At 36.9% G+C, this 23,130-nt stretch overlaps 1 protein-coding gene across 2 annotated transcripts in view; it reads left to right on the top strand.

The window, feature by feature from the left end:
* atg7 (ATG7 autophagy related 7 homolog (S. cerevisiae)) overlaps nucleotides 1-23,130 on the top strand; it is a 103,527-nt gene that overhangs the window by 60,047 nt on the left and 20,350 nt on the right. For both annotated transcript variants that reach the window (XM_024269326.2, XM_024269327.2), the window contains 2 exons: nucleotides 1,945-2,025; nucleotides 14,961-15,083. In XM_024269326.2, coding sequence (XP_024125094.1) covers nucleotides 1,945-2,025; nucleotides 14,961-15,083 — 204 coding nt within the window. The remainder of the gene's footprint in view (nucleotides 1-1,944; nucleotides 2,026-14,960; nucleotides 15,084-23,130) is intronic.

Here is a 23,130-nt window from a genome sequence, read left to right on the forward strand (position 1 = left end):
CCAAATCGGCTGCTTTTAGGTTTGATCAGTAGAAAACGAGCCCAAATGGCTCTTTTACTGTTAAAGGTTGCCGACCCCTGCCCTAGGCCTTGTCCCTTTATCTTCATTTAGCCCTCCAAACAGAGAGTTCTGAAAAAAAATTGTCTCGTATTTTGGACGTCACTTTCATTGATGATATAATAATCGCCTGTCCGCTAGCGTTAGCGCGGAGCTTCATGCTCTTGAATATACATAACAGCGTTTTTATACCTTTAAAAAGGTCATGCTACAACAGAAGTCATGACTTAAATGTAAACTTCTGTGTTTCAGAGCGCACACATGTTAAAGAAAAGCAACGCAGTTTTGCCTCGCGGGGAAGGAATTTATATCCCTGTGTTTGGAGGGTCAGATTTAAAAAATTCATTTTATACACTTAAACTGCCACTTTAAATGGATGGGAAAGGGAATTTGCATTGGGCCTTAGAGTTTAGCTTCTATTTTACGTTTTTTGACTAATTTAGTTTGCTGAAGAATTTTAGGCTGTCTTGTTTGAGCTGCCTCAGGGAATGAAAAACGCTTTATAAATAAAGGTTGATTTGAATTTGCTAGTATTAAAGCAATATGCTAGATTTTTTAGCTAATAACCGGTTTTTGGGGCTAATTTGGAGTTTATTTCATTTTCTAATAACACACTAAATATTGCAAAATTTGCATGTATTAGGGATTAATAAGCAATTTCACTCCATTTTTTTTTTCAGAAATTTAAATCAACTTCAGCGCTCTTTCATAGTTCTTTAACAAAATCTCCAGTCTTTTGTTGAATTTAACATTTTGCAAATAGCTTTTGAATTTTCAGCAAATCCCTTCAGCAATTAAAGTAAATTGCGTCACCATTTTCAGCAAAAAGCAAAAACACTAGCATTATTGCAGGTAATTCAACTTCTCTAGTTATTATTATTATTATTACACCTATGAATATTTGCAAAAAAATGTAAAGATTTATTAATCCAGTATGAAATGAACATCTTTACATTTTTTTGTTTAAGTCGAGTATTTTTAATGAAAAATGCAAGAAAAAAAATCAAAGGTTGTCACGCTTTTATCCATGTCTGGATCTCATTATTATCTGGGCTGCTGCTGTGAGTGCTTCTCTTTCTACTGTCTGTCCAGTTTTTAATAAGACCAATCGTCTGAGCTCCTCCATCTCCCTTGCCCACGCTCAGCCTTTAAGATGACTCACGCGTGCGCTCACACTGTTAACATTTGTTGGCTCGACCACTGGGCATGAGTGCTCCTCCAGCTCTCACTCTGCATTAATGTTACATCTGCACAGTCCTGCTCTACATTTATTTATTTAATTTGACATTTATTTTTGGACTTCCTTAAATATGCATCTGCATTAGAAATGACAGGAGATGTCAATAAAAAAACCCTTTTGTGGTTGCAGATGAGTTGGACGAGTCATCTTAAAGTCTCTCCTTTTTTTATATATATATAATAAAAATAAAAACGTTCACAGTAGTGTTTTAATTATGATTATGAAGTTTTAAACCAAAATCCTACAACCTAAATGTCTTAAAAAGTTATTTTTCGTGTTTTAATTTTTAAAGCATATTCAAACACTTTATTCTTTTTTAAATTAAAAGCTGAGCAAAAATTCTTTTTATTTTTTTTTTTTACTGTAAAAGCTGTTAATTTTCAGTATTTATATGTGTGGTAAATGTCTGCATTGACTAAAATCAGGTATTCAGAACATGTTGTTCCATTGCCTCCCACCAGATGGAGCTCTCAACTTACTATTGAACAAAAAGAAAACCAGAGAGCTGACTTTTTCCCTGCTTTACTATTATTTACTTCCAGTTTACAAGTATTCTGTCATCTTTACAGTATTCAAACTGTGTATTGTTGTGTTCTTTTCCCACGAAAACTGCCCTCATTTTGAAAAATTGTGAATCCTCTCCACAGATCCGAGGCTTTCTTTCAAGATTTGACAATGTCCTGCCTGCCAGCTTGGCCTTTGACAAATGCACCGCCTGCTCACCCATCGTAAGTGACCCACATCCTTTATGGTGTCCATTTTAAAGCCTGATTAAAAGTCCAAAACACGACTGATAATGTGGACTGGTTTAGAAATGCCTCGTGGCAATTGATCCTTCAGTATTGGAGGGTGTTAATGCTCATGCCAAATAACCTGCTGTATTTAAATATTTGATGGATTTGAAGATACAAGTTATGGGAAAGAAGAATCTGGTTGATGTGGCACATGTGTTTCTGGCTCCAGCTCAAGCGGCACTGGTTCCATGAAGCCACCACCTCACCGCTGTGGTGAAGCCCACACCCACATGTGGTGCCTGATTGGCATCATTTTTAGCACTATAACACAATCCACAGTTTGGGTATTTATAGAGGGGAAGACAAGTTGCCAAAAAACTTTTAAAAAGTAGTTTTGATGGTCAATTTAGGGTTTATTTCTATATTTTTTCTAAAATGTCCAAATTTATTTTTGATTTTTGGTGAAGTATAGTTCAAAAAATGATCAATGAAGCCATAAATGTGTTTAGAAAGTTCTGATTTTATCAACTGCTATGTCCCGGCAAAATTTTTTGAAACCCAAGTTGCAGCCACAGCAGAATTTGGGGGATTCCCAGCCCTCCCGTTTCCATATTGTAAAGTCAGTGTAGCTGTGTTGAAATGTTATTCCTTGAGGATTACTGAAGAGACACACACAGGAAAGCTGGTGGAACCATCTGGTAACGATCAGGCAGCAGTTGCTCACTGATGTCAGTAACTGTCGTATGAGTGGAATTAGCTCCCACCACTGGTGTTTATGTGAGCGTGCGCTTGTTTGTGCGCATAAATGTGTTGTGGCGCATCTAAAATAAGCCAAACGGGGTGGGAGAAATTACCTTTTGTGTTTTTTTTTTCACTTGTTGGTGGTTAGCTGTACCCAGAAATGTGTTGTAGGACGGATGGAAAATCTGAGATAAAATGTAAAGTAAACACAGAAAAAAGGGAAATTGTGTGTGTGAATGTGTGTTTGTGTGTGGTGAGGTTAAAAGTACAGAAGGTTCAGCGCTAAAAAAGAAAAACCGAGGTTGTGATGAGCGGAGCGCTGGTTCACCTCATTCTCCCCCGGTCTGAATGCGCTCTTTGTGTGGATAAAGAGGTCATAAAGCTCCAGCTCTATCACTTTCATGTGAATACGAGGGAGAAACTAAGAGGCTGGAGGGGTGGGGGTGTGTGAGTTGCTAAGCTTCTTCACTAAAAGTTTTCCCCGCCCACATTTCAGGAAGAGTGGAGGGAAGAAAAAAAAAAAAAAACAGCATCCTGACACTCAAAGGTGTCAGGTTTCTGCCAGTGTTACCACAGAGAGGATTCTGTGGAAAGGATTGCATGGATTTTGACAGGAATATTGCCCAACATGAGCTGGGGAAAATTATTATTTGCTAAGGCAGAAATAGTGAATATACAGTTGCAAGAGAAAGTGTTTCACACATGATGTGTGTGTTTTTTTTATCTAGATCTAAATCACAACGATGGAGAAATACATTAAATCACACCAATTTACATTTTCATGTTTTTAATTAAATCAACCGTATGCCAGTCAGTGCCAGCACTAGCCATAGTCAACATAGGCGGCCGCCTAGTGCGTCATCTGCTGGAGGGGGCACCACATTGCAATGATTTTTTTTTTTTTTTTTTTCAGTTTGACACACCACTCGTTTTGTTAAAAGGGTTAATAATTAAAAACATAAAATAAATAAATACAAGTTTGAAATAATCAATAATTTGTCTGGTGCTAAGCCCCTCCTTTCCTGATGCAGCCGCTGTTGGAGGGAAATAGGAGGGGCGCACGATGTTGACGCTGTTAGTGCTTCTTTAAAACTTTAAGGATGAAAAAGCACCACAACAAGCAAGCCCCCAGGGACAGCTTTAAGGTCAAAAAAGGAAAGAAGAGGAGGAAAAAGCAGAGGTTTGTCTGTTTTATTTACACTCAATTGCTTGGAAATTCACCCTCCCCCCCAAACACACATTTCGATCGAAAAATACACTTGTTTTTGGGTGGAAAAAGAAGAATTTGAACTGGCGATCTATTTTTTTTTCTTCTTCTTCTCTTTTGAAACCCTTAACAACGGAAACCTTTAAACCTTTAACCCTTAAACACTGGAGATGCCTGTCTACCATGCTGGGGAATTCATACCAAATATTTGGTGCAGTTGGTAGTGGGGCCGCCTTCCATTCTAAAGTTTGGGGGTTTACCTCCCGGCTTGGGAGAAGTTTTATTCTTTGAAAAATCTCTCATTGGGATAAACAAACATTTTGCTATAATTGGCAATGATACACAAATGGTTTCAAGTCACAGCAGCCCAAAAAAATGCATGATAATAAAAAAAATCATATTTTAGTCACACTGAAAAATATGTTTTGGGAAAAATGTATTTACCGTATTATCCGGAGTTCAAGTCGTAAGAGCAAAAAATCATATATAAGTCTCTCTGGAGTATAAGTCACACTTTTGGAAGAAAAGTCTGACGTTTCAGAACAAATCCACCCAGCCCAGATTAACTAAAAAATGAATAAATATATAAAAACAAGAATATTAATCTTTTCATGAAAGTTTAAGAAGAAAACAATCAGATTCTCTTCCATGTTTGTTTTGGACAACACTTCTTCTGCCACTGTCAGTAGCAAATACTCAGATGCAGCGCCCTCTAGTGTTTGTTAGATGAAACGACCGCTAAAATACAACCGGTGTTTAGTGGGAAAATAACAAATATATGAGCTTATTGATGTCTAGAAAAAAAAGAAACACAATTAAGTTGGTCTTGAGTATAAGGCCTGGTTAAACTATGAAAAAAACTGCGACTAATCATTCGGAAAAAATGGTATCCAAATACAGAACCCAAAAACATTGATATGTGAAGCATTTCTACTATTGATTATCTGGCTTCACTCCTAACTATTTCACACTGGCTACTACCAAATGTGTCTCTGTCCCCGTTCTTGAACACATAGTCTGTTGATGCAGCTCCAGAACCCAAAATTTGTTTTTGTGTCTGCAAGTGGAGTCATCGTGTGTGTTACTCTTATAATGACTGCACCATGTGTTCCTGCATGCGTCTGTACGATGGTCCTTCATTCCCCTCTTGAAACAAATGATTTCAACATCACTAGTGTCTCTGTTCTGTACCCTTGACTCAGTATGTCCTTGTGCGGCTCTCGTCAGTCTTTATTTTGTTGTCACTGGAGTTCCTGTCTACAAAAGCACAAAGTACAGATTTAACCTTAGAAAACGTTTTATTTGTCTCCCTTTAAATTATTTCATACTTTCAAGCAGTTCTTAAGAAACCATAGCAACAAGAAGGCCTTCGCCCAATGTCTCACCCGCATTGTTTTGTGATGGCGTTTTCTGCCCTGACGATGTAATCGGTAACCATCTCAACTCTTCCTCATGGGCCTTTTCCTTTTGGGTGTAATCTTTTTTCGGGATTCTTTTCTTCCATTGTGGGGTTTCTCAAAAGTTGAATCAACTGCACACATGGTCCCACATTGCTCTTCGCATCAGTCGAGGCCTAGGCTTCACCTTTGGATTTTCTTAGAGTGATGTCTTTCTTATCTCCGTAAATGCAAATGCCCAACCACTTTAGTTCCTCAAAACTAGTAGAGGTTTTCATCTGTACTCTAGAAGAGTCAAGAAGACTGATGACTGCTGTGTGCTATCCCGGCGTCTTGGCACACTAGAATGTTGCCACTTTCTTTTGGAATTGCAATAATCTGTTAATCAATAAAACACATTTTTGAGGGTTTTTCGTGGCCCATAACATCTTGAGTATTAAAACTTCACCAGCAATGAACTCAAAACAAAAATGTTTCCATGCAACTACCTTCTTTAGTCTGCCTGTGTGGCTGGGTATTGATTGTAATTTCCAGAAACGATTCGATTCACAAAAGCCTGGATCGATTCGATTCTATTTGTTTTTATTCTTTCTATTCTTGAATTCAGTTCAATTTTGAATTCACACATTTATATAAATTTGTTTAGAAATGCATTAATAATCTACTCTGTGTTTTGAATATATTTATATTTATCTGATACAGTTCACATACTGTAAAATGTATCAGTGAAATTATAATGATATTGTTAGTACTATACAATGTTATACATGGATTCTCAAACAGAGAATCTCTAACAATTGTTCTGTTTCTCCTGGAGGGCGTTTCAGTTTGGCCACTAGGTGGAGCTCGCGTTATAGCATTACACCTTATTCCAGAAGAAGAAGAAAGTATGAGCACAAGACTGTGTTTTAGACCAAAAATGGTTACTTTAAAAAATATATCCTTAAAAGAGTTTGTAACATTCATACTTTTGAGTTTATCAAAATGTTAATTTAGTCAGCAAAATATGTTTCGGTGGACCGAGCATTGGCAATAGCCATCCTATGGGAAATCCCACTAAACGTTAGCATCAAGCTAGCGGACTTTAGCTTCATGTGCTGAATTGGTTTATATTTTTATGAATTGATTATTGATTTGTTGAGCTTAAATCAATTTTATCAACCCAGCCTTATCTACTAGCATATTTACAAGATACAAATTAAGATTAACATTGTTTATTTCCAGCAAATGAATCACAAAAAAATTCACTGACCGTTTAATGTGATGTCCTCCATTTATTATTTACTATATTTTTTTTTCTTTTGTTTTTTTATTTCATACTTGGTAAACAAATTTATTTTCTGCTTATCTTTGTATGAAAATGTGAATAAAGAAAAAAAAGTTAACCTGATGATGTAACGTAAGTCTCTGACCTACAAACATGCACCAAATAGTGGGGAAAAACAGCCAATACAGCACCGTTAGTGAAAGTACAAAATCCTTTTTTCAATTTGAAGGTGTAAAATAAAATCTCTTCCTTTCTATCTTCTTTCCCTTTTTTTGTAATGGTGTGCTCTTTAATGGCTAGTGTGTGCCTGCGTTTGTCCTCACGTTGGATGTGTGTTTCTCTGTGTGACTGAGTGCATGTCTGTCTGTGTATATATTTCTGCCGCAGTCAGCTGTGTGCTGCCAGGTTGCCTTGGAAACAAAACAATTCAGCCCCTGTCTGGGCTGGAGCGGTTCCTGTAGAGTTGGAGCTTTTCACCGTGTGTTGCAGTGTGTGGGTGTGTGTGTGTTTCCTAACTTCTTTAAGGGCTTCAAGCCAATAAAGTGACATGCCAAAGAGTAAATCACAGCTGACGTGGCGTTGTCTAAAACCACGCTAGACACATTTTACTACAGCTGCTTGTAGATGCCACAAAGTACAATGTACTAACACTTTTAAGGAAGTGTTTTTATAGAAATATATTTAGCAAGAATTGCAACTCGAAGTGCAACTCATTATTCTGTAAAGGAATGTTTGGTTTGTTAAATCCTGCTATAAATATTTTTGATCTGCTTTAGATTATCTAAAAGGTTTTTCGTTGTTTTGTTTTGATAAAACCATCAAAGTTCCTAAACTTGACACAAACCTTGAAGAACCAATTTTTGAAGTGAATTCAGAAAGCTAGTGTCAGAAAATAGCAATATAACTACTGGAATGTTATTCTAAAAAAGTTTGACTCCGCACCAGTTATTCTTTATTTTAATCATTTATAACTTGTGTTCCACTCATGGAAACTGTGGGGGTGCACACTTCCTTTCTGGCCTTAAGAAATCTTTTAGGTGCTGTCCGAGAATACATCCAATGTTTATAAGTCCATGGTAACAATGTTTTGTTTTGTTTTTTTTTACCTTCCTTTGGAGATTGTACTGATTTATTTGTAGGATTTGATATCAAAACCACTTAAACCGTACCTCTTCTCAGAATTTTTCCTTTCAAGAATTTGTTCTAAAAGAAACAACTTAAAGCAGTTGAAAAGACTTTGTAGGATCTTGAACTCTTTGTCCCATAGGCTGTTTGGTCCACACTAGTTTTTGTTTCTAGTTGTCCAGTTTTAGTCGCTCACGTGGACTGACAAACTTTGGTTCACTTGATGTCTTGCAAATGAATCCTGATGTGGTTCACTACAGTGTGTCTATCAATGAAGGCTCTAATAATGCCTCATTTCCACTGATCGGTACGGACCAGACCAGTCCCTTATTGGCCGGTTTAGAATGGTCCGGGCAGTTCAAGTGAGCGTTGGACCGTCAAAGCCTTAGATCAATGGCGTAGCTGTGCATCAAAATGGTGCGACTGCACCAAAAGAGAAGCTGCATCAGGTGACTCAGAAACTGATTTAAAATCAAAAAGATAACCACGAAGGATAATTATAATATGAAGCCGGGCTCTATGCTGCGGAACAGTCCATTGTTCTGAATTAAAAAGAAAGAAAATACTCTTTCATGTTGAGCAGTACTAAAATCTTCTTCGATAAATGTTTTAAAGTGCATTCACACCGAACCCGATTCGTGTGACAAATTCGTGTGCCCCGCCCCTCTTTCGTTGCGTGACGAATTCACTGCTCGTTGCCTGTCAACAAATATGCTCCAGAGCTTGACGCCACATGTGGGAGGAGCTACCAGCTACAGTTTTAGGATGATACCATAAGGAACAGTGTCTGTGGATATCTCACTTAGAATGTATGGAAGACAGAAAATTTTGAGAAATAAGGTCTATTTATTGTGAAGAGTTCTACAAATAAATTGGTAATCAGGTCTCCATGTTTGGTTTTATATGATTATTGTTAAAAGATTTTTCCGGTACAGGGGCCTGTGTCTGTATGACAGCTGCTTCCGCTGTGTTTCTGTGTCTCTGTGGCTGAGCTTGAAGGCTCTATGTGTCGTATTAACCTGAGGGGCCAAAAATAAAATTAGTAGACCTTCTTTTCTTTTTTTTAATGTCTCAATGAGGCCCGAACCAGCAGCCTCCACACCCCGTAGCGGCTCTGTCTGCCGGGATATTGAGCGAGTGATCTGCGCCTCGGGAGCGAAAGCCAGCGATCTGTCTAGAGTGTATCCTGCCTTCGCCCCAAAGTAGGCGGATGAGCTATGCAAGCTCGCTTTGGACTAGTATTCTACCTGCTGATCAAGTCACTGAAAACGTCACGTGCCCAAAGCTGAGTTCCTGATTGGCAGATGTGACGCGGCGGCCAGTCAAACTTAAGATATTTAAATTTTGGCTGCGCCTCGTCACTCAAATTGAACTGCTGGCCACCACCGTCGCTCAAATCGCGTCACGGGACTTCAGATCGCCTCATGTTGCGTCTGTTCCATTAACTTAACATTGAAACTGGCCGCCTCCACCGCGCAAATCACGCTTGGCATGAATGCACCTTTACAAAGCACGATCTGAAGTGTTTTTGATGAGGTAGTGGACATTCTTCGGCCGGGGGGGGTTGGGTGAAACAGATATGGGGTAGGGTCTGTGTCCCCGGTCCCCAACCCCCCCAAATAAGGGGAATACTGTATGTGAAGAATTTTTTTAGAAGAAGAATACAGCTGAAAGAGGATACAAGTTTCCGTTTGGCTCTTGAGTCGGGAAAAGCGCTGGTCGGACGCTTACTGTTGTCCATTTTTCTTTGGATCTACGACCAACAGGAGACATGAAATGGTACCAGTCAGTTCTGCTTAACAAGTCCATTTTGTAATGGAAATGCTCAAAAAGTTCAGTCCGGCCTGGTCTAGTCCGGTCTGGACCACTTAGTGGAAATGAGACAAAATTACTCCAGGTGACGTTATCTTCATCAGTGTGAAGCGACTTGGATAAATGGCAAAACATTCAGAAATAGAAGACAAAAGTCCAGATGCCATGACTCAACTTGAACATGTAGTGTAACGGTAAACAAGCTACCCGGCAGACCATAAAGCAAAACTCTTGTCATGTGTTGTGTATTTTGAGGAAAAAAAGTGTTGCAAACCACATTTACCACTGGACTCCATTACAGTGGAAATGCATTCTTTGTAGTGACGAATCACTTTGATGGACCAGTCTGGGTTTGGCCGTTGTCATGAAAACAAGACTTGTCTGACAACATTGTGGCATGTGTAAAGTGTCGTGGAGAGGGTTTGGTTTTTCAGGAGCTGCCTTTGTTCTTAGTTCTATGGGCAGGGAAAATGTGACAATGAAATGATCACATCTATACAGGAATAATTTGGAAACTGGCCCCTTCAGTTCTAACATAGCAGAGGAATAAGAGTCTGGGCTGTATGGGGTTCCATTTGTACCAAAAATATGTTTTTGCGTCCACTCTCGACATCTTTGGTCCATTGTCTGTCTACTGAAGTTTTTTGAACATTTGTTCATGTCTGTGTACTACTAAACAAAATCTTCTGCGTGTCCTGTGAAATGACAGGAGCTAACAACGCTAGCAACTATAGCTAAGGACTTTTCTGACCATCAAGTCCAATTACAATACCAAATGCAAAGTTTTAAACATAAACCAAGCTAAAGAAAATCACAAAGCAAATACAAGCTATCATCAAAGAAGCATGGACATGCAGAATATATTGCTTAGTAGACATTGAACTTTCATATTAAGTCGGGGACTGCAAAATATCGACTTGGGGGCCACAAATGGCCCGCGGGCCGCCAGTTTGAGACCCCTGCAGATGTCCTAGCTGCAAAGGGGTGTCCAAATATGATATCCTGCAAATTGCATATAAAGGAGATGAGAAAATCATTTAGAGTATTTACAGTATATAGTTGCACCTTTGTCCCACAGCTAGCATTTCTCCACTGCTTTTTTGCTGCATGTCAGCATATACATTTTTTTGCATAAAAAATTTAAATCTTTGCCTAAATTATTTTACATAAAGTCTGAAAAGGACTGCAAATGGCAGAAAGCATTTAGTTTGTAGAATTTCCCCTTTTTATGTCTTTTGCAACACCCAAAAGCACCCTAATGACTCAGTCAGGAATAATTTTGAGTATAAGGCAAGTGTCTAAGTTGACTTGATGACAAAAGAACAACTTCTGATTCACCCAGTAGCATTTACTCATATCCTCATTAGAGTCCATTTTGCGCATAAATGATGGAAATTCCTGTAAAGTTACGCAGAGCATAACCTCAGTATTTTGTAATAGAATTTCAAAAAGAAGTATTGGTTTTTTTTTGTTTTTTTGTTTAAAATTCTTAGATTTTTTTTATTAAATTCAATAATAATAAAGTAAGCAATGCTGAAAAAATACAATAATTGCATTTAACTGTTGTTGATGATTCATGACCAATTGTATGTATTTATATAAAGGAAAAGCTACCCTTACATTTTTACCACCACTGCTGCAGAAAAATACTTTACTTTTTTTTTTCTTTGTCTTACCGACCTAAAAACTCTTTATTGCATAATTTGTGGGAGCAAACGCAAAAACTTTTTAAAATGTTGATCTGGGATGTTTTATTTTTTAACTTAACCCATAAGAAGAACCTATAGTGACATCGGTGTAAAAGAAAAATATCTAAAATTCTGTGGTATTAATTTTATAATAATTGTATTTTTAAGGACAAATGGTTCTGAGTCTTTATGGGTTAATAACTTAATGCGTCTTTATTTTGTATTGAGTTTTAAAATTACTCTTCCATTTTGGTAAATATGTGCTGTAAAGTTTGTTTAGCCTTCTGTTGATCCACAGATGTTTCTTTCTTCTTAATACAGAGCTATAAAAGTTACCTTTTCAATAAACACATCAAAAGTACATATTTTACATTTAATAACAACTTATTTCTTGTTTGTTTTAGATTCAGGCCTTCCTTGTGTGTGTGTGTGGCTCTGTGTCCAAGCAGTGACTTTATCACAAGATCATCACAGTTATCAGGTTGCTTTCTGTGACATAATCAACTATATTTCAACAAAGTCGGATTTTACCGTTGGGCGTCTCACGTAACAGAACCCGTGGATGGAAGAGGAGAATCAAAGAAGTAACAGAGACGGAAGGAAAGAAAGAGGTTGAAAAGATGAATGAGGGACACATCAGTGTGTATTGTGTGTGGCGTATCTAGCTTCAAGAATAGACGCCAGACCAGTCTGCAAAGACGCACACACCCACACACACACACACACCCACACACACACACACAGACAGGGCGCTGATGTCTGAAACACTAGTAATTCTACACCTGCCTAGGGGTGTTCATTATAGACTGACAATCTTTAGGAAGGTAGCAAAGAGCCTACTTGATTTGTGTATGGGGTGTGTGTATTAGGGTGTGTTCTGGAGAGACGCTGTTATTAGTTAAAGTTTGCACTGATCTAACATCAAGGCGGCGAAAATTGCCGCGTGACTTCAGAGGTGCTGAACTTTGGCCTAGCAGGTGTCGATAATGAGGCAATATTTTTCTTTTCCTTTTAGTTTCCTGATCAAATATTAAAGGTGTGTCTCATTCTAAAGTCAGAATATTGTGAATAATTTGGCAATTGCTTTTAAAAGTGAAAATTTTAGTTTTTTTCCCACTTTTTTGACTAATATTTCAGCTACATGCTACTTATTTTAGCTTAATTCAAGATAATTTTCTCAATCTATTGAGCTAATTTGAAGTTTGGCTAATATTTTAGCTTTATGTTAGCTGTTTTGGCTAAATTAGACATTTTACCAGTTTGTTAGGCTAATTTGGCATTTAACTAATTTTAGAAAGCTGTCAGCTTCAGTGATTTTGGCTATTAACTTCAGCTTTTTAAGGTATCAGCTTCAGCATTTTCAGCTGTCAACTTCAAAGTTTTCAGCTATCAACTTCAGCAATTTCAGATATCAACTTCAGCGTTTTCACCTATTAACTTCAGGATTGTCAGCTATCAGTTTCAGCGTTTTCAGCTATTGGCTTCAGCGATTTCAGCTATCAGCTTCAGCGTTTTTAGCTATCAGCTTTTTGCAGCGATCAACTTTAGTGTTTGCAGCTATCAACTTCAGCGTTTTCAGATATCAGCTTTAGCATTTTCAGCTATCAATTTAAGAGATTTCAGTTATCAACTTCAGCAATTTCAGCTATCAACTTCAGCGATTTCAGCTATCAACTTCAGCGTTTTCAGTTATCAGCTTTGGCATTTTCAGCTATCGATTTCAGTTATTAACTTAAGTGATTTCAGTTATCAACTTCAGCAAATTTTAGCCATCAACTTCAGCGATTTCAGCCATCCACTGTAGTGTTTTTAGTTATCAATTTAAGCATTTTCAGCCATCAGCATTAGCATCTTCATCGACCATATTTAGCTTTCAGCATTCACACTATCATTATCGCAGGTAATGCTATAAAGTAAAATAATAGACAATGCACAGCTTGTTGAAAAAAAAAACTTGTAATTTATATAGCTAAATTATAGATGCTTTGGCATTATTCAAGCTTTTATTTTTGTAATTTTTTCAAGTCTATGCCTTACAGGTTAAAGAAAAACCTATTACGTCTCAAAACCAGAAAATCCTATCAGACTAGTGCTGGGTGATAAGATGATACACATCGCATGGGCGATAGAAAAGTGTTTCTCATGTCATTTCTCTTCAATCATTTTTTTTCTTGATTTTTATCGCTGAACTTTTGTGCAAAAATGTTTTCCTACCAAGAAACTTGAAGCTGTTATGCGCTTAAAAATGGTTCTCATTTGATATGTTTCACTTATATATTACCGGTAAAAATAAAGTTAGAGAATAGTAAGTAATGACAATTTGGCCATTTTTTAAAATAACTGAAAATATACATTATTGTGGCATATCGTGATATATCGTTATGGTGATATAGTTTATATCGTGATATACAATTTTTCCCAAATCACCCAGCAGTACATCAGACTAATCACATAATTCGTTTTTTAGCACTAATTTCACACTCATGTAAATTTGTTCTTTTCTGTGCACTTAATGAATTACTACTTTAATGTTTTGTTGCATGGAGACATTTGTGGCTCTGTGTGAAAGACACTTTTGATGCTGTGACTGGTTAGTGAATGGCCTGACGTGAAGACTACAACATTTGTAGTTAGCATTGACTTCATGCTCTGACTGTATCCTCAAACCATACCTTGTGATGTTGCTCCAAACTCCTAAAATGCTTGAAAATCCTCTCCAGGCTGCAGTTTCCTACAGTCCCCGTTGCTAGAGTTCACTTCTTCCTACCACAATTTTCTTTCCACTCCATTTCTCTTAATAAGCTTGGATACAGCGCTCTGTGAACAACCAATCACTTTTAGTTGCATGCTCTTCTTGTGAATAGTGTTGATGACTGTTGTCAAGACATCTGACAAGTCAGCAGTTTATCCCATGATCTTGTAGTCAAAGTAGTGAACTCAAAATGAGTCCACTGAAAAGCTCTGGAATCCTTTGTAAGTTATTATTCATTTATTTTTATCGTAATATTTTTTCTTATTTTACGAGACAGAATTATTATTTTTTTTTTGCCTTTGATTACCTCCATTCTCTGACCTTTAATATCTAGGTGGGGGTAAGGATGGTGTGGAGGACAGGGTTAGATGTAGGCAGATGATTTGCTTTGGGGCCCCTGAAGAGAAAAGCCAAAAGGAAAAGAAGAAAGCCTCAAGTATTTGCTGTTGTGATGCGCAGAAAGAATAAATAGATAAATAGAAAAGGCAAACTTCCACCTTTCTAATGTAAACTGAGAAAAAACAAGTATTGTAGTTCCTCAAATGACCACTGAGGGACTGGTTACAAAAGTGAACAAGGTTATCATTGAATCTAATGCAAAGATGTGTTTTCTTTTATTCATTATTTTCAGTCAGACCCCATATTTGATGGGTTGACCCATGGGGGGAGTCAACAAAAGTATTCACTTATGCCCATTTTTGGAAAACTGTTGCGTTCGGTCAATGTACCATTTTAGGCTTCCTTTTTGTCTATTAAAAGGTTGTGGGTAATGATATGTTTGTAAATGAACATAAAAGAAAAAACTGTGGTTACATATGATATTCTACTAAACTTTTGACCTTGTGACGTAAAACGGATCCCTGTGAGGCTCCATTGTTTTACCCCAGCAGTGGAAATCCCATTTCAATTCAAGTGTTTGTTTGTGTTCTTTGTTTTTCAGGTCTTGGACAACTATGAGAAGGAAGGTTTCAACTTTCTGTCCAAAGTGTTTAACTCATCTCACTCGTTTCTAGAAGACCTGACAGGCTTGACTCTGTTGCACCAAGAGACACAAGCTGCAGAGGTAGGTCCCGCCATCATGTGAACACTCAAGCAACACACACAGAACCTGCTATGGTACTTTGATTTTTGAAACAGGTATTTTGCTTTAATTTTAGACATAACATTTCCTTAGTTTTTTCTTGTTGTTATTATAGATAATTGACTAATTATTGGCGTTTGGTTGGTCTAGGTGTATCATTTAGCCCACTTTAATCCTTTATTGGGTAAAAACCTTGTATGACTTTCATTTTAAACCTGATTGACATAGAATGTGACATTATTTGAAAATAGTTTGAAGCTTTCTAAAAAATCTTTAGTATAAGTTCCTGTTTCAAAAAAACGTGTCTCACATTTACTTTCAGTTTGATAACTTGCTGTAAAAAAGCACACTTGTAGTGTCCTTTCTTTACAAGAATGTAACACCAGTCCTATTTGTATAGTAATATAAAAGGTCAAATGACAGCTTTAAACCATTGCTGTTGCAGTGGTTGGATCCACATAGTGGCCTAGCGACATGTTAATTTGCCTTTGCATTTGGTATTTTACTATTTATTGACATTTCTTAAACTTTTGGACGCTGTAAATGCTGTCTAATTAGCTTCAAAAGGTTCCGAATTGCTTTGAAAAATATATTTTTCTCAGTACATAGTTTTTCCCCAATTGCTTATGTCAGAATGACCTAATTATGTTGTCTATCAATCCCTAAAAGTGGGTGGAGTCTGGCACTCCCTGCATTGTTTTTGATGTACAGCCTAATGACAAACCATTGCAACATTTCTGCAGCTTTCTACTATATAGATGATCTAATGCAGACAATCTCTTAGCAGATGTTATTTTGAGTCATTAAGATGTCACGTCTGCGATGTTCAGCGTGTAATTGGTGCCCAAACAGAAAGACCGGCCTCAGGGAATATAGGCCTTACTCACTTCCTCTAATTGACAGACAGGTGTTCACATGTAAAAAGGTCATAATTAGAAATAATAATAAAACCATATATATATATATATGTGTATATTATGCATTTGAGAAAATTAAAAGCTTGTGGAAATATTAGCACAAACTGAGTTTTTGAGGAAAAAGTAACAAATGATAATATAAACTATTGTCATGTGTTTATATTTTGTACTCTTGTCATTGAATAATACCACATTTTCTAAAGGGAAATTATAATATTTTCAACAACAATATTTATTTACAAATTTAAGAATAATTATTTAATATTACTGTTTACAAGGTTAATTGATCTTTGATTTATACAGTGGAGACTGAGTATTAGTGCTAATTTAAAAATGAAAAAAAATCAAATTACGACTTTAAAGTCGTAAATTTACAAGAAAAAAATATATAATTGTTAAGCTGCGAGAATAAAGTCATCAATTTATAACCTTAAAAGTAATACATTTATGATATTATATCTCATCATTTTGACACTTTAAAACATCTTACATTTTCAAGAAGAGTCATACATTTGCATATTTGATCCATCTTAAAAGAAGAAGCTTTATTTCCAGATAGGATTACAAAACAAATAAATTCTCAACCTTTCAGCCACTCAAAATCAAATTATCATTGGCATAAGAACATTAAAATGTACCAGAATCTGAGCTTATCCAGAGATCTTGTCTTTCTTGGAGGAAGAAAATATTGGAAGTGCAGGATTATCGCTTATGTTGTAAAATACTTTTTTTTTTTTTTTTTTGGTGGCTCTAAAGTCGTAAATTTATCAGAATAAACTCGTAAATTTACTATTTTAATCTCGTAATATAACTTTTTTTTCTAATTCTCCGTCGTAGATTTACTAATAGTCTGTTTATTTATTACATTTTGACCATTTGGGCTCTCCATATTATCTCTTAAAATAAGGGGAAGATGTGTTTAAACCTTCTGGGAAGACGTGTGTTTGGTTTTACCTCCATGACATTAGACAGAGAAGCATAAAAGTAGATCATGTAGGGGGATGGGTCTGCTCCAGTTCTGCTGTGGGAAAATCCCAAGTATTTTACTCTGATCTGCTTCTTAAGATAGATATGTTTATGTAATCATAATAAAAAATTATGGAGAGTCTTGAGCCAGATAAACGTAGACTCAAAAAAACAAGTGTTTCAAAAAAAAAGAGAACAAAGGATATGATTTTATCCTGTCTTTATAGCTAACCGTTTTCACCCTATTTTCAGTTTTCTTCTAATGTCTTTCTTCTCTTCCCGTCCCCTCTCCTTACAAACGACGGTGAAGAGGCTGGCGTCTGGCCTTTTCCCCTAAATCAGAAGAAAAACAGACCAATCACAACATTGTTTTGATTTCCCAGCCCACTAGCAACAGAAGACTCAGAGCCCATTTCCTGCACACAAATTACTTATTCTGTAAACCACTGTTCTAAAAGGACATCCTCTTTTTTTCCCCATTTCCAGGAAGGAATAGTAATTTATTTCTTATTTGTTGAGGCGTAGTTTGGATTTTATGTGAAAATCTACTTGGAAAAAAGCTTGTTGCTTTTTTAACAAATGTATTGTGATTATTTTTTATTAGTATTTCCAGTTTTAGGGTTTTTTTTTCCAAGTGTAAAGCATGTCTGGCATACTCAGTAAGTTATAAAAAGCTCTATTATACGTCATCATGAATCACTGCCATGTACTCAAAGGTTATTTTGGGAAGTAACTTGAGAAGTACTTTTTATGCAGGAACCTCAAAGTTTTGAAGTTTAAGTTCTGAAAACTTCCATAGTTCTTGAAGACGTTGCCTGTGTGTCATTGCGTACGTGTAACTGCATGAGAAAGGAAAGGTCCATGGAGATGGTTTCTTTGAGATATTAGATTTTTGTAGGGTAAGAGCAAAATCTACTATGATACCAATGTCTTTTTATCCATAAATGTCCTGTAACCTAATCCTCTGATATTTTTAATAATTTGTTTTTAAAAAAAATAGTACTTTCTCATACTTTTAGTGGTTGGATTTCAACCCTATGCTTTATCATTTGTAAAAAGATTAATATCCTTCAATTTCTAGATTTGATTAAAAAAAATGTTTTAAGAATTTTCGTCCGATCTCATGAATGCAGTCTAGCTGCTTTATTATACACGTTTTAACCTAACCCTTTAACACCGCAGCTTTAGCTCCAGTGTTTACAATCTATAAACTATTGTAACTCTTCAACCATTTACAACGTAATTCCAGCCGATTCTGACGAGGAGTAAAGCAGCCTTCCGCTGATATGCAACACTTTACAAAAGTGACGTGTTTACACAATCGACCTAAATGACCCCTTTTTATGCACCATAGTGTATTATAAGTCCCAGTCTCAATTACATGCTCTACTTCTGTACTTAACCCTTTAACACCTGAGCTGTCACCAGTTTAAACACAAAATCTTTAGTACCAGATTATTAGGCACACAGACAGTTTTGGAAAAAAAGTTTAGGCTTTAAAGTCCAGAAAATAATTCTGTTGTGGAGAAATGTGGCTTTACACTGTTATCCCACATTTCATAATACGTTCCATACTGGTGCAAAGCCTGTATGAAAAACTGCTTTTCCTCCGAGTCAGAATCAACTGATTCATCTCATTGATTAAAAGAGTCATAGAGTTATGATGTGTCAAAGATTGTGTGTTATTTAGGTGTTGCCTGCAAAATCTCCATTGAAAAGGGTTAATTTGTAATCCAAAAAAAATAACAATTTACTTTACCTGAGTGCTGGGAGTTGTTCAGAATGTCATTTTTCTATTATTTTTCAGATGTTTCTAGATTCATGATTTAAAAATGGTGGTGAATACATTTGTGTATACAAGAGTTCCCCTTTCATCTACTCAGTCATCATTGGCTATGTAAACATTAGATGATTGGTAAGATATGAAAGAAAATATTCAAAGGTTTTTAGTCACTGCTCTTAGAATAGACAGAGATGTATATGTAGTGCTTAGGATTCCATGTGGATGACTGGATGAAGGTCATTTATTCCAGCGGGAGTGTCGTATTGGTCACTCCTGTAGACTTTTGTTTTTGTATCGTCTACAGTGGATCTAAAAAAAAAAAAGTCACATTAGAAGTCAGAAATGGTAGTTCTATAAACAAAAACAATTGCTTTCCCCCATTAGACTCCAGTTTGGTACCAGTAAAGCTAGTACCAGTAAAGATAGCTAAGTCCTAATAGGTTGTAGATTTGATGAAACTCCAGTAAAGTCCGTTTTTTTTCTTCACACTTTGATCTCTATTACAGAAAAACAGCCCCAAACACTAGAGAAAAAACATCTAATGGAGCCATAACCCGTTGTTTATGAATGGAATATGCATTTATAAGTGCTTTTTTTCAGAAATTTGCACATTTGTGAAGATTTTATAAGGAATTTGGAGAAGGATTTCTCTTTTTTTAATCATTGTACATAAATGATATATTTTTTTTATATAGTTAAGCTTTTTAAAAAATTCTGTTGACTTAAAGCTCACCAGTTGGTGCACATTTGCTCTTTTATATACACTACTTTTCAAAGAAAAATATTGAATATGTCTATGCTGGCTATTTATGTTTATTAGAGGAGGGAGCACATGATCTTTGGCCATTCTTTGAATTATGCGTTCATATTAGCATTTTCGGTAAGTGTGTGTGACTCTGTTCCCACACACTTTAATCTGTTTGGCTGAGAAGGCTTCAGCATAAAGATGTGCAACGCTCTGAACACAAAGGCATGTTCATACAAAACTCCCAACCATCTACCACAAATGGGCACTGCCAGTGAGAGCTCTAAATGCTCTTTCATTGATTTACAATCCTTTACAACTGCAGTCAAATTAGCCGCCGTTCACATTTCTGTGGTCACATCAAGAAACTACGTGGAGTCTGGTGGAGATTTCAGCGTTCTCAGTCCTGCTACTTTAAGTGTTGTATCTTGTATCTTCTCAAGCACCAGAACTAGACACACTAGCCGGACCAGATGCAGTTGTAAAGGATTGTAAATCAATGAAAGAGCATTTTGATGTTGGCTTTCATTATTTTCCCAAGAACTCTGCTCTGAGAAACCAATGGATTGAATGAATTGATCACAGAAACATCAGTAAACATTGGAGAATTAGCTAAAAGAGTCTTTGTTGAACTGGAAGGAGAAAGAATCAGGATTTCGGAGAAAGTTCGGTCCATGAAGATCTTCACTTCCTCGTCTGAGCTGACATTCAGACCAAAACGATACAGCTGAACATTACTGATACTGCTGGACATTTTTATGTAGCAGCGGTGAAGATTTTCGCTAGAGCACTCATAATCAGGGGGGATTAGGGGCGGGGCTTCTCAGCTCCAAAAGCCACGCCTCCTCAGAGGAGATTTTGATAACAGGCTTCAGATCAACAAGAAAAATTGCTTTTTAAGACATTTAGGTTGTGGGATTTTGGTTAAAAACTTTATAATCATAATTAAAGCACAACTGGGAACATTTTTTTAATTAAAAAAATGGTCATGGGGGACTTTAAGGGCATCCTTTGGTCACTTACGCCTCCCCTGCACACTTTGTGAGTACATTATTTGTGTGGGGTCAGTAAGGGGCCAGTCCTCACTCTTTACTAACAAGTACAGTGTGGTATGAGGACACCAAACATGTGCATAAGTGTTTTTGACTTCCAGACGTGTAATTTTTTTAGCCTTACGAAGACTTCTCGAGACACTTACCAGAATTATGGCAATCCTAAATTCAATGATGTTCAATGATGTTCATGATCAATGATCATGATGGTGGGAGGATGAGGCTCAAAGGAACTGCAAGACACTCCTGAACTCCCATTGAAATGCAGCCACTCCTCTCTATGACCCTCCATGGAATGCGCTGGTTTTAGTTCTTGATGTGTTCTCTTCATGCAGCTGTAGATTTCTCCAAAAACATGCCTTATTGGTTGATACGAGTGTGAATGTTGGTGTGTTGCCCTGCAATGAATATAGAGATTAAATAGTTATTTATACCACTGTTTAGTCCCCCAGATAGCCATAATCATCACCAAGTTATTAGTCATTGGTGGCAAAAAAGCGAGCAGGTTCCACAGCTGGCCATTCTCAGCCATGAGCTTTTCTGCTCTACGTAAAACAGTGTGCTGACAATAAAAAGGATTTAGTTATATTGGCCGGCAACCCAACAGCTTGGAAGAAACACAACTGTGAGTATGGGCACGGACTCTTTAATAATACGCACTCCCTACTCTCCTCAGTCACTTGGTTTTTTTTTTCTTCCGTTCTTTGTCTTTCGCCCCCGCATAAACACACACGCTCATTTACTCTGCGAGCGTCAGAGGGCCCCATGGATGTCAGAGCTTTATCCAAACACTGCTACGGTTGCTACATGCTTCAATTATTACCAGATGGACTCTGGGAAAATTATATTAGGCCTCCTTTTTCATTAGTACAGTCTTCACCCTCTCGACGCTGAACAATAAAAGAGACGTTGTTGTGTATTAGAAATTAAATCCAAGCAATGGTCCCCGTGTGACTGTTGTATTCCTAGTCTAGATGCAGTTTTATGGCCCTATGACACCGTTTTATGTCTATATATATGTAATACACATATTTTTAATCTTGACAAATCAGTATAAAACATGTGGAACTCAATGAGCCTAAATGTTTAATTGTCAAAATAATTAGAAAGAATGAATGATATGAGTTCAAGAACCTATGTTCAGTGAACAAGCTTTTAGTTTAAGGTCTTTATACTGGACTGTCCAATACTAGTGCATGTATATGCACCTACAGTTGGAAGAGTCTTGGTGCAAAGTGCAAATCTTGTTCCAGAATCTTCCTTTCACAGCTCTATTCAGATATACGGACAGACAGAAACCTTCGTGATCAATTTTCAAATACTTCTGCGTCTCCAAAAGCACTGTACCCATGCATGATAACTAAATACGCGTCCTTGATTGGTCAAAGTTCAGTTGGTTTAACTTTTAACGTGCGTTCAGTGACTGTTTTGTACGCAGAGCCTAAAAACAGACGTAAAAACGTACGTTGCGATGCATGAATTTGAGAGATTTCAATACGAAAGCTGGAAACGTGCAGATAGAGGCATTTACAAAGACTTTTCATTGAGCGTGATCGCATGTATACGTAGTATCAAGCAGACAGAACTGCTTGGAAAAACAATCTAGTTCCAAACATAGCTGATTTTCACCACCACCTGAAAGGAGTAGTCCAGCAGCAGGTGACATTCCACAAAAGAATAAGTAAACTCCAAAAGAACTTGGATGATTACAGTCAGAAAATGGCTGTATTGTCTCCACTATCATAGTCTGAAGTTGTCCAAAGATGGCCGTAAAAAGCAGAGTTTTTCCGCATAGAAAAACATGCTCCTCAACCCTTCCTGGGAAATTCCCTCATCTCCTTTGGAAACAAAAGTTTCATACAACTGTCATGAGTTGTCAGTGTTTTTGTGACTAACTGGAGGAGTCGTGTGACTGAAAAAAAAATCAGCAAATAAAGAAACACGAATAAGCGGGAGAACACTGTATATAGTTGTGAAAATGTAATGTACCTTTCACAGAAAAGCTTCCAGAGTTAAGGGACAAAACCATTTCTGTTTGTCTTAATAAAGTTAGCAAAATGCATGTGTGCCTGCAAATGTATATATGTATAGAACATGTGTATTTATGTCCTAAGCATGTGCTAGCTAAGCTTGCTAGACATTCAGTGCATTGCTAATTATAAAAGACATTTTCAGGGGCATGTAAACTATGTCATGTAATCCTCTCTGTCTTCACAAACCCTGTCTCCTCTCTCCTCAATATCAATTGTTCACAAAACCACCATTGAGCTGTACTCTTTAAGGGAATGCACAGTTATAGCACTTGTTATTTTGACCTAAGTATTTGTTTTAATAATGTTTAAAGTCCCACTCCGACCATATTTTTGTGTATTTATATATAAAAAAAAAACGCCCCTCTCCCCCTCCACGGGTGGTTTCTCCTCTAAACGTGTGTCCTCTACCAGAGGCCTGAGCGTTTGAGAGTCCTGTGCAGTGTCTTAGCTGACATAAAAATACTCGGTTACAGCAAACTTTGTTGCTAAAAAGTTCTGCTGAACCATCGCACACTCTTTGAGACAGATGTCCA

Source organism: Oryzias melastigma, linkage group LG5 (assembly GCF_002922805.2).
Source record: "Oryzias melastigma strain HK-1 linkage group LG5, ASM292280v2, whole genome shotgun sequence".
NCBI lineage: Eukaryota > Metazoa > Chordata > Actinopteri > Beloniformes > Adrianichthyidae > Oryzias > Oryzias melastigma.